General features: G+C 42.2%; 1 protein-coding gene across 1 annotated transcript in view; it reads right to left on the reverse strand.

The window, feature by feature from the left end:
* Window positions 1–7,174: 7,174 nt before the first annotated feature.
* CHRNA7 (cholinergic receptor nicotinic alpha 7 subunit) overlaps window positions 7,175–12,740 on the reverse strand; it is a 120,490-nt gene continuing 114,924 nt past the window's right edge. The window contains exon 10 of the mRNA XM_007459893.1: window positions 7,175–7,807. Within this exon, the coding sequence (XP_007459955.1) occupies window positions 7,289–7,807 (519 nt within the window). The 3' untranslated portion in view covers window positions 7,175–7,288. The remainder of the gene's footprint in view (window positions 7,808–12,740) is intronic.

The raw sequence follows: 12,740 nt of genomic DNA on the forward strand, positions 1-12,740 counted from the left end.
ATTCATAGAGACAGAGTAGAATTGTGGTTGCCAGGGTCTGGGGGATGGGAAATGGGGAATTAGTGTTTAATGCATGCAGAGTTCAATTTTGCAAGATGAAAAGAGTTCTGGTGATGGATGGTGGTGATGGTTGTACAAAAATGTGAATGCAATTAATGTCACCAAACTGTACACTTAAAGATGGTAAATTTTATGTTCTGTATATTTTACCACAATTCAAAAACATATATAACATTTTTTTAAATAGGGGTTTGACTTCAAGACTTACTATAGATCTATAGTAATCATGACAATGTAGTAGAGAACTAGAGAACCCAGATGGTACCCAATGGGAGAAAATAAAGAGCCCAGAAATGAACTCACATAAATATAGTCAACTGATTCTTGAAAAGAAGCAAAGTCAGTTCAATGGAGAAAGTATAATTTATTCAACAAATAATGCTGGAGCAACTAAACATCCACATGCAAAAATAAATAAATAAATCTAGACACAGAGTATATACTGTCCAAAAAATTAACTCAAAGTGGTTCACAGACCTAACTTTAAAACACAGAATTATGTAACTCCTGGGAGATAACAAGAGAAAGTCTAGATGACCTTGGGTATGGAGATGACTTTTTAGATACAACAGCAAAGGTATGTCCATGAAAGAAAGAAATAACAGAGTAGACTTTATTTAAATGCAAAACTTCTGCTCTTTGAAAGACAATACCAAGAAAATGAAAAGACAAGTCACAGATTAGGAGAAAATATTTGAAAAAGACACATATGATAAAGGATTGTTATCCAATATACACAAAGAACTCTTAAAACCCAGCAATAAGAAAACAAACAACCTGATTTAAAAGATGGGCCAGAGACCTTAACAAACACCCTGTCAAAGAAGATATATAGATGGCAAATAAGCATATGAAAAGATGCTCTACATCATATGCCATCAGGGAAATTAAAATTAAAACAACGAGATACTAGTACATACCTATTAGATGGCCAAAATCTGGAAGATGGACAACCCCAAATACTGGCAAGGAAGGGAAGAAACAGGAACTGTCTTTTATTACCAGTGGGAATGCAAAATGGTACAGCCACTTTGGAAGACAGTTACTTTAAAAACTAAACATAGTTTTACCATACAATCTAGTAATCACACCCCTTGGTATTTACTAAAAGGAGTTGAAAACTTATATCCAGGCAAAAATCTGCATGCAGATGTTTATAGCAGATGTTTATGATAAGCTCTGATATTAAAAAGTCAAACCCACATGTAAATATAGTAAATAATAATTAGAAAAGGAACAAGGATCCGTATCATGAAGTAAATGATACAGACAATGAACTGTTACTCAGTGCTAAAAAAAAAAAGAAAAATGAGCTATCAAGCCATGAAAAGACACTGGGGAACATTAAATGCATATTACTAAGTGAAAGAAGTCAATCTGAAAAGGCCATATACTGTGTGATTCCAACTATATGGCTTTCTAGACAAGGCAAAACTATGGAGACAGTGACAAGATCAATCATTGCCAGGGGCTGGGAGTGGGGAATGAATAGATGGGAGCACAGATGATTTTTAGGGCAGTGAAACTAGTCTGTATGATACTATAACTCTGGGTACACATCTTTATACATTTGTCCAAACTCACAGAATGCACAACATCAAGAGTGAACCCTTGTGTAAACTATGGACTTTGGTTGATAACTATGTGTAGGTTCATCACTTGTAACAAATGTCCATCATGAGGGAGGTTAGGCATGTGGGGGGGCAGGGAGTACCTGGGAAATCTCCATACCTTCCTCAATTTTGCTGTGGATCTATAACTGCTCTAAAAAATAAAGCCTTAAAAATAAAAAATACAAAAATAAGAGTAGAAGAGGACTGTAATATTAAAAATCAAGGCAGAAATTTAAGAATTACAAAATACAACAGCTGAATTTGTTGATGGACAGTATTTGTCAGAAGGTAGAGTTACAGAAGTCTACCACAGCAGAGGAGAGATTGGCAATAAGGCTCTAGCAAGAAAAAAATTAGGAAAGAATGTAAATTTTTAAATGAGACATTGGAGAGACAGACTGGAAAGGGCGAAGAACAGGGCAGAATGCTAGAATGTTTTGCATTCCTGTGATTCCCCAAGTGGGGTGTACTGCGGACTCAGCGAGATTTGACCACAAGAGTTCAGAAAGCCTGAAACTGCAGACAGTCCCCATCACATGACAGGCTCTGATATTAAAAAGACAAACCCACATGCAAATGAAGTAAGTGATAATTTGAAAAGGAGCCAGGAGCAGTAAGGTCAGGTCTAAGAAGGATTGGGCCGGAAAGGAAGGTTTGGGCCAGAAAGAACGAAGTAACCAGGGAACAGAAATTATTATGTGAGAAAGGATTGCTTCCGGGAGTCCAGAGCCTCAAGATGGCTTCTGGTTAAAGCTTCAGTGGGTCTGTTCTCCAACTAACTGTGGTCACAGGGGTGACATGACCAGCCTCGTCGGACACATCCCCACTGCCTGGCCTGGTTTGACCCTCTGGCTCTCACTGCCAAGGGAAGCTGCAGTCCTGGTGCCGGAGCCCTGCTGTGGCTCCCCCTGTACTGCTTGCCTGCTATCCCAGGAAGGGTTGCATCAGCCCAGGGGCAACAGGGGCTGCAGCCAGGTCCCCGAACTGATGAATAAGTCTAAGGTTTCAGTGTCTGAAAATATAGAAAAATAAAATCCTTGGTGAGTCAAATCAATAAAGACAAAAGGAGAAATGCACACAATTAGAAATGAAAAATGGAGACATAATTATGAATATAGAGGAAATTTTAAAATCCTAAGTTCCCATATTGCAAAACTACATAAATATACTGAAAATTGGATTAAAATTAATTTTCTTAAAAAATATGCAACTAAAATTGACTCCAGAAGTGCCCTAGGACCTAACGTGCCCAGTGGGAGAAATTCAGAAGCACCCCAGTGTGTTCCCAGACAGCCCCCAGCCCTGGTGAGACATTTGACACTTAAGTAGAAGATGATTCTAAAACCAAGTAAATGGCTGCAGAATATAGAGCGTTCTTTGGTTTCTTTTGGTTTTGCACACAAAGCAAGCCACAGGATGATTCATCTCGTATATGAAATTGATAGCAAAAATCGTAAGTAGAGATCATCTCAGGAACATAATAGTAGTTTGGTCTGAAGCAATCTATTAATATATAACATACTACTAGAGCAAAGCGAAAACCCTTCTGATTATCTCCATGGATACTGAGAAGGCTGTGACAAAAAACTAACATCTACATTTCCCCAGAAAGCCTTAATAGTTTGAGAATACACAGATACTTTTTATTATGACAAGGAAAATACATGTCTTCATACAAGTTAAACAGTGAGACAATAAACCATCCCATTGATGTCAGGAACAAGACAGGTATGCCACCTGAGTCACTATTATTTAACACTGTTCTCAAATGCAGTTGGCTAAAAGAAAGAAATAAGGGAAATTAGTGGAAAGGGGGAGGCAAAAGAAAATCTTAGAAACAGTAAGAAATCATAGTTAGGGTGTTTGATTATAACACTGATATGCAAAATCGACTACTTTCCCATATATTCAGTGAGAATACAAAATGTAAAAACTCATTCCAGTAAAAATGGTAGCCAAATGACATCTAGAAATAGACAATAACAAATTCATAGGACCTATCTGAAACCATAAAACTCTACGAGTGATATAAAATTAGATTTGAATACAAGCCTGGATTGCAGTATTCTTCAATAGAAGGACAATCTAGAAATTCATTGTGATCCCAATTTTTTAAAAAGTTGTGTGTGTGTTTATGAGAAAGAAAGAGTTACAGAAAAAAAAGAGAGAGAGAGAGGAAGAGAGGGAGAGAGTGTAGAGAAGAGCCTTGATTGAAATGTTTACATTAATATGAATATTTTATATTAATTGGAATGAAGCCTCAGAAATTAAAGGAAGTCATAGCGAGACAAATCAATAAAACAGAAGTAGACCCAAACACTTGGAGGAATTTAGTTTACAAATAAGGTGTCATTTTGAAGAAATGGGGAAAAAACAATTATATAACAGAATGCGCTGTCATGTATTTTGCTGGCACAACTGACCAACCATTTCCAGGGAATAAAAACACATCTTTACCTCCATTTCCTGCAATAAATGAATTCCTGGGAGTTAGAAGATGTAAAGATAAACAGATGAAACCATAAGAATTTAGAAGAAAATATGAGTAAATTTATTTATAATATCAGAATGAGAAAGGTCTTTTAGAACTGGAAGCAAACTCTGGCATCTAACAAGGAAAATATGGGTAAGTTGACAACATAAAACTTTAAACTTTATATATATATATACATATATATATGACCATTAATAAGCAAATCAACAGAGAACGTCAAAAGACAAAAATATTTCAAGACATAAGACAGAAACGTTTCAAAATACACAGCCAAATTAATTAAGAAAAAGCCAAAATTGTGTAAAGGACATAAATTTACCAAAAAATTACCAGGAAACATTTGAAAAGATGTTCAACTTCACTCCTAATAAAGTGAACTAAATCAGAATGACACTGTAATATCATTTTTCACCAGACTGGAAGAAAAAAGTTGTTCGAGAAAACTGAGAAATCGACCTTTTCATTATACTCTTAAGTGTAGCCACGGGTCAATTTTTGAAGAATAATCTGGCAATATTGACAAAAGTGTTAAATGCACATAACCTTAAATCCAGCAACTCCATTTTCAAGTTGGAATTGATATCAAGATACAGTCACAAAAGTATGCCATGATATAAGTACAAGGATGCTAATTTTAGATCTGTGTATAAAAATAAAGGCAGGAAATACTCTATAGGTTCACTAATAAAAGACTAATCAAAGAAATTATGGTGCACGGGGACAATGGAACACTAAGCAGCTATTAAGAATGAGGTAGATCTTTATATGTTGTTATGGAAAGATCTCTTAACACCAAGTGAAAAAAGCAAAGTGCAGGGCGCTAGAAACAAACAAAAAAGGAAGGTGTCTCTCCACATCCTCCTCCTCCCTGCTCAGCCTCTCTCCCTTCCTTTTTTTCTGGAAATGCGCATCCCTCCCCAGAAGCTCACTGATGGTCCCCTGTGAGGAGAGAAGGCAGGGGCTGGGGTCGGTGGGGGCTTATTTTCAGCCTTTCACACTTGTCTTCCTATGTGTGCATCTTTTCCTTATTACTACTTTTTAAATCGCAGAGTAGTTATTTGGGCGGTCAAAATACAAACCCCTTTTGTTTGCCCTTTTACGTTTTTCTGTATAAAATACAAAAGCAAAAAGGTTTTTTATTAAAGGAAAATGTAGTAGGGATCAACTTCGAATAGCAATAAGAAATGAAGCACTCTCTTTATATACCAAAACACTTCTAGTTGTTTCTAAAGACACTTTAATAGACAAAAAAAAAAAAAGTGATTGTGCATTTTTTGTCCACTCCACATAGAATGAGTATACTCTGAGAACAACCCTGCTCCAAATGGTATGTTGCTGGAATGCCCTTATTTATCAGCCTTCTTGCTGTAAACCAGGGGCCTTTCCTGAAGGTGCTCACACACACATGTTCTCACACACATACACACACACCATACACAAGCCTCCATCTTCTTCAGTGCACACAGATCCACCCAGAAATGAGCAAAATAAATGGCTGAGGAAGTGCATGCCATTTCTTTTGCTCTGAAAATCAAATCTTCCCTAATGATGTATCCATTTCAGGGGTTAGAAGCAAATTAAAGATCCCCAGGAGCTCAGACACCTTCTGCAGTTTTGAGCTCTGAGAGTTACTAGATGAAACAACAGAACAGGAGAGATTGTCTTGTGTCTTCCTCTGATCACATTAAACAGTAAGGATGGGAGAAGCAAAGGGAGGATTGTCAGCTAGACAATCTAAGTGGAGAACTGCATCACCACCTGGATTTAAAATAAAAATTTCCCAAGCTTTCAAAGCACACACCTCCAGTGAATCCACCCATTCAGCCAGCTCTCTGGGCTGAAGCTGTGTGTGTGAACTGTGGGAAAGCAGATCCCCCCAAACCAGAAACTGGAATTACTGGGTGTGCAGCCACTGTTAGTCTGTAAGCCCCTCCTGCTAACCACCACTGGCCTGCCATTCAGGAAAGCCATCAGCCATGCCACCCCCTCCCCAGTTCCTGCCACAGAGGGAGCCAGAAGAGGCCCAAACCCCTGCCCCTTGGTCCTGCCACATGGAGAAAAGGCATAGAATACTTTGGTGACTTCATGTTGTGCATTTGTATGGATCCACAAATTTGTAAGGCTAATCAACTCCAATACATGTGAAGTGTCTAATGCATTATTAAAAAAAAAAACACAAGCACATATGGTTTAATTTAGCTTCAGCTATTACTTACATTAAAAAAAAAAAACAAGCACATAGATGGTTTAAATCAGCTTCAGCTATTATTACATTGGGTGGTAATTCTAATAGAATTCTACTTGTCCTTTGGGCTTTGTCGGCTAGAACAGACCGACTCAAACTGCCAGTGTCTGGGGGCAGCACAGAAAGCTTGGGAGTGCCTGGGATCTACAGAAACCCCCTTAACTTGACTGGCTCTGGTCCTGGCTCAGAATCAACACCTGTGTCCCTCCTGGTTCCCCTCACAGGGTAGGCTGGCAAAAAGTGTAATTTACAAGACGAACTATTACTGTCTCTTTTTTTAAATGTAGACACAGCATAAAACTGTTTCTCTCTACCAACTGTCTTTGGTAGAGAAAATTAAAGTCTGAATTGAAGAAAAACCAAGCAGTTGGGTTTTAAGTTTTAGTTTAGTTCTGTTTCATCAGTCAATTATCTGATGGATTTACTGAGTGTGGTTTATTATGACAATTAGCTTCTATCTAGGTTTGTACACAGGCACAGCAGATATGAATTTTCATGTAAGCCCTCACAGCAAGTGACATGCAGGCATGCAGGCCAGCTACCCAGGCCTCACCTGGCAGTCAGCCCTGAGCTACCCGAAACCTCTTTGAAGGGCACACCAGGCAGTGGAGAATGGGCAAAACGACCTCTCCAGGGTCCTGCTGACTATAAGGATGCTCGGAGGATATCGAGTGGCCCATCAAAGAGGGTTAAACAGAAACGTGCTGAGATCCTGTTACTGAAAGTAACAAGTAAACTGAAACCGACATGACAGCGATAGGGTACATCTGCGTCCTCGGGTTTAACGGTGCTGTGGAATCAGCACCCCAAAGTTTTCCCTAAGCCAACGTCATCGCCCATCTCTGCGTTTCCTACATGCTGGGAGCCAGGACGGAGTCAAGCGAAGTCTTTGGACACAGCCTCGACGAAGTTGGGCGCCGACATCAGGATGCCGATGGTGCAGAGGATGGTGAAGACGGAGAAGGCCATGAGGCACAGGCGGTCCACCACACAGGCCGCGAACTTCCACTCGCTGCACACGGCCTCGCTCTCGTCCTGGCAGCGGAAGCGGTGGGCGATGTAGCGTACCTCCTCCAGAATCTTGGCCAGGTCCGGGTCCCCCTCCGAGGGCTGGCCGCAGTGCAGCAGGTGCTCGTCGTGCGTGGGCGAGCAGGCCACGCGGCCGCACACGACCCCCGAGTCAGGGGTGGGTGCGCAGTGCACGCTGTCCCGGCCACGGAAGCCAATGTACAGCAGGTTGCCGTTGGTAGCCGGCGGCCCCGCCACGGCGCTCATCTCCATGCTGGCCAGGCTGCAGCGGCGCTGCTTGTGCTGGCAGGCCGGCCGCACCTTGTCCTCCCCCGGTCTCTTCATGCGCAGGAACCAGGCACACCAGTTCAGAAGGATGACTCTCGTCTGCAGAGACAGCACACCGTTAGGGTGGCCGGGAAGGGCGCACGGCTGATCCGTCCAAGGGGATGCTGTGATACCAGCTAGACTTCGTGGGGGTGGACCCTAGGGGTGACAGGTCCCCAGGCCTTCCCAGGCGAGTTTACACAGGCGTGCAGTGCCAACGCAGTACAATGGTTGAATCGAATGTGAGGCAATGACAAAGCAATACAGAAAATCACCCTGGGAAGGAACTATGCGCACACTGCCATCTCGAGGACAGCCTGTGTGGGAAGGAGAGGGCTGTCTTCTAAAGAGAGCCCTGAGCTGGGGAACAGAGCAAGTCACCCTCTCCGGTTCTTCCTCATCTGGAACTAGGGACCACCAACTCTAACTCCCTGTGAGGTACACCAGTGTGCGGTGACAAACTCACAAGGGCACCCCTGGATATGTTAAAGTTTCAAGGGCAACCCTGTGGCATGTGTCAGACACTGTGTGCACCCCTAGCCTGAAGCAGCTCAGACTGTCACATCAGATCACTGCATTCCTTGCATGATGTCCTATCCTTGCAAAGTAGATTTTGGAACCCGTCCTGATAAAAGGCAAGTGCCAAGAAAGTCATCGTGGAACAGACAAGGAGGGTAGCATGCTCCCAAGATGAGAGAAGTTTGCTGTGCCAATAGGTGCTAAGCTGTCGGGGTATAAGTACTTAGCAAGTTGTTTTGACCTGTTTAAATAATAGAACCGTTAGGTATTCCTCTTGTCCTAGGTGCTCTGTGGGGAAAAAAAACACAAAACCCTGAGACATGAAAGGTGCTGTGAACCATGGGAGTTTAGGAACCTCTAACCTAACTCATTAGGCTGCAGTGAAGACTGAAGGAGATGATATGAGACAAAATGCTGTGAAAAGTCTGAAGCTGGGGTTGGCAGACTTTCTTTAAAGGGCCAGACAGTAAATATTTTAGCTTTGCTGATATAGTGCAAAATCAGCCATACATGCAAAAGAGCAAAGAGGCTTTTTTTTTCTAATAAAATTTTATTTGCAAAAGCAGTTGGCAGGTTGGATTTGGCCACCAGGGCCACAGTTTGCCGACCTCTGCCCTAAAGTGTTTTATAAACATACATTACCTGCATGCATAGAAGATGCTGGAGAGATTTATTTCTCCCTTCTAATAGAAAGAAGGGAGCCTTGTGAAACCTCAATCCAGCTTTTAAAAAATTCTTGCAAGCCTACTTAGACAAGTGCAAGAAAAGTGAGCCCTGTCCCTGAAATGATCCAGATACTGATTTGAATTTTGGTTTATGATTGTAGGCAAATTCCATCAGCAGTGTAGCAGGTATGCTTCCCATCTGTAAGTGCAGGCAGCAAGTTGTGAAATTCGTGTCTGCCACCCTTCTTTTGGTAACCATTTTTATGACACTTATCAAAGATAACTGCAGTTATCTGGTCTGGAGACAGCAATGAAAAGAACAAGAAGGCGTAAGAGCAGTTTTGCAGCAGCTGTAAAGATCACCCTCTGTCCATGATAGGCGGCAATTTTTATCCTGCCCACACCCTATGCACATACTTCCAGAGCCTGGAAGAGCCAGCCTGCAGACTCTGTTTTCCAGGATCAGTAGGGAGCAGAAACACACAGCCCCACGTGGACACTCCACGTGAGGCTCAAGACAAGCCATCTCACCTGGGCATCTCAGAGTTCAGTGAAGTGAGTATAATTCCCCCATTTTACAGATAAAGAAGCTGAGGCTCAGGGGGAGGCGGTGGGGAGTTTGGGGTGAGCAGATGCAAACCATTATATATAGAATGGTTAAACAACAAGGTCCTACTGTATAGCACAGGGAACTGTATTGAATATCCTGTAATAAACCATAATGGAAAAGAATCTGAAAAAGAATATATATGTATATGTATATAACTGAATCACTTTGCTGTACACTAGAAACTAACACAACATTGTAAATCAACTATACTTGAATAAAATAAATTAAAAAAAAGAATCTGAGGCTCAAAGAGGCAAATAAATTGGGTCAAGGTCACACAGTGAGTTTGAGTCACCTAATGTGTTCAGACTTCCGCAGCCTCATCTATAAAAGGGTCTGCTAGGTTCTCTGCAAGCCCCCTGTGACTTTAGCCCAACCCCCACTCAGAAGGCACCAGAAAGTTGGGGCCAGCTCAAGGGAGCACATGGGGCAGTGATTGTGCCCAAACCCAGAGGCAGCCTGGAAGGGAGAGCTGAGCCTCAGATCTAGGGCTGTGCCTGCCAAGTGGGGGTCTGCACATCCCCTGGGGCATAGCTCAAGCTAAATCTATTTTGAATTTCATGGCCTAAATCATTAGCTTTCAAGGCTAAAGCATCTCAGAAGAAGAGATTATCCTCTTGGCACTTGTCAGACTGTGCTTGTGACCTCTGCTGTTAGGTTATGGTTTGGTTTCTGGCTGTGTGAATGTCACCTAATGCCACCGCACCGGCAGGGTCTTCTTCATGGCAACAGATCACAATGAAAGCCCCTCGGAGGTTGTTTATGTTTCATATACACTTGGAAAGAAAAAAAAATGCAGTGTGTTATATAAAGTGAAAGAGAAATACAAGTTTCATATCTGCTTTGCACCATTGGCTTTAACATGATCTTGCGCTGAAAGGTGAATAATCAGCATATGCTCTTAATTCAGATTTTTCTGGAACAGTAAAGTGCTACCAGCTCATTAAAAATGTTTTTGTATCTTATTGCCTTAATTCCCTTGTCTTTACATCAGTCAAAACAGAAGAAATAAGAATATGTGTTTATATTTTGGCATCTGCATAAACACTGGAAGGAAAAAGAAATTAATTGAAATGGTTGTCAATTGGTGGTGGAAGTAGGGGGAGGGGCAGGAATGGGAGCAGGAGTTCCTTATGTATAATTTTTTTTTTTGTGGTACATGGGCCTCTCACTCTTGTGGCCTCTCCTGTTGTGGAGCACAGGCTCCGGACACGCAGGCTCAGAGGCCATGGCTCACAGGTCCAGCCGCTCTGCGGCATGTGGGATCTTCTCGGACCTGGGCACGAACCCGTGACCCCTGCATCGGCAGGCGGACTCTCAACCACTGCGCCACCAGGGAAGCCTATGTATAATTCTTTGATTTTGACTTCTGAAACATGTAAATGTTATTTCAAACAAATGGGTGGATAGACAAGAAAGTGTATCAGAGTTATAAAGAAGTCAGATGAGAATGTAGGTGAATGTGTGCAAACGTGCCTCAGCTTCTTTTTTTGAGGAGGGAGGGACTTCTCAAAACAAGCCCACAGACTGTGGTGATGTGACCCATGTGGGAGGTGGCACCAATTTGGGGAGCCCACTGCTGATGCCATGAGAGGATTATTATTATTTTTTTTACAACTTTATTGGAGTATAATTGCTTTACAATGGTGTGTTAGTTTCTGCTTTATAACAAAATGAATCAGTTATACATATACATATGTTCCCATATCTCTTCCCTCTTGCGTCTCCCTCCCTCCCACCCTCCCTATCCCACCCCTCCAGGTGGTCACAAAGCACCTAGCTGATCTCCCCGTGCTATGTGGCTGCTTCCCACTAGCTATCTACCTTACATTTGGTAGTGTATATATGTCCGTGCCTCTCTCTCACTTTGTCACAGCTTACCCTTCCCCCTCCCCATATCCTCAAGTCCATTCTCTAGTAGGTCTGTGTCTTTATTCCTGTCTTACCTCTAGGTTCTTCATGACATTTTTTTTTCCCTTAAATTCCATATATACAGAGTGAAGTAAGTCAGAAAGAGAAAGACCAATACTGTATGCTAACACGAGAGAATTATTAAGTGTAAGGATTTGCTGTGGAAAAGAATTCAAGGGCAGTCACTGTAAAGCCAATTTCTTAAAAAAAAAAAAAAGTGGTCTTGCCTAAGTTAATTTTTGGGTAACTGTAAATTATTGCACAATGGATATTTTTAGAAGGGCCAGGAACTCCCTGCTCCTGGAGATTAAGGGAATGCATCTTACATCTTGCAGTTACATTTAGTGCACTGGTGAGTCCTAAATTGACTCTGAACTTGGAGGCAAGATTTATGGGTCTGCAAAGACAGGCTTGTTTTGGCATGAGAGGCCTTCTTTAGCTCCCAACTGTCCCTAAGCCATGCTCTCTCGATGGGAAGACTGGAGGGTTTGTGGGGCCCAAGTAAGAAGTGGGGTGAGGGGTGGGGGTGCAGCTCTGCCCTGCCGGGGGTTTGGTCACACCAAGTGAGGCGGGGAAAGTCCAGGCCCTGCTTGTCCCCCAAGCAATGTTTCCCAAGAGCCCAGCGAGGGTGGTGTAGAGCTTTGGACATTGGACTCCAATGGAGCACGGCCCATGGCTGGGGAAGCATCAGCACACGTCACAACACATCAGCGCTGGGAGGCACTGGGACCATGTGGCCTGACCTGGGCTCAGATGACAAACATTTATTTACCATCCATTTCCTTTTTATTTGTTAATATTTATTTATTTATTTAGCTGCGCCAGGTCCTAGTTGCGGCACTCAGGATATTCCTTGCCCTGTGCGGGATCTTGAGTTGTGGCATGCGAACTCTTAGTTACGGCATGTGGGATCTAGTTCCCTGACCAGGGATCAAACCCAGGCCCCCTGCTTTGGGAGCACAGAGTCTTACCCACTGGACCACCAGGGAAGTCCCATCCATCCATTTCCTTTTATCCCATCCTCCTTCCCCACTACTTACACCTTTATTTTACAGGCTTTTGGTTAAATCACTTTCCTATGTGTACTGTGATAAAAGAAAGTTTCACATACTGAGATATAGGGAAGTCATTCTGGCTTATACATGAGTTAACTTGAATTTGATGTTAACTAAAATAGCTTGTTTGTGGCCTATCAAACAGACATCTGCTTTAATTATTAGAGAAAAGGGCACATTGACCAGAAGTAAAGAATGTCCATAATAAAAATAAAGATTAAATGCCGCTCTTC

This window comes from Lipotes vexillifer, unplaced genomic scaffold (assembly GCF_000442215.2).
Source record: "Lipotes vexillifer unplaced genomic scaffold, Lipotes_vexillifer_v1.1 scaffold360, whole genome shotgun sequence".
Taxonomy (NCBI): Eukaryota; Metazoa; Chordata; class Mammalia; order Artiodactyla; family Lipotidae; genus Lipotes; species Lipotes vexillifer.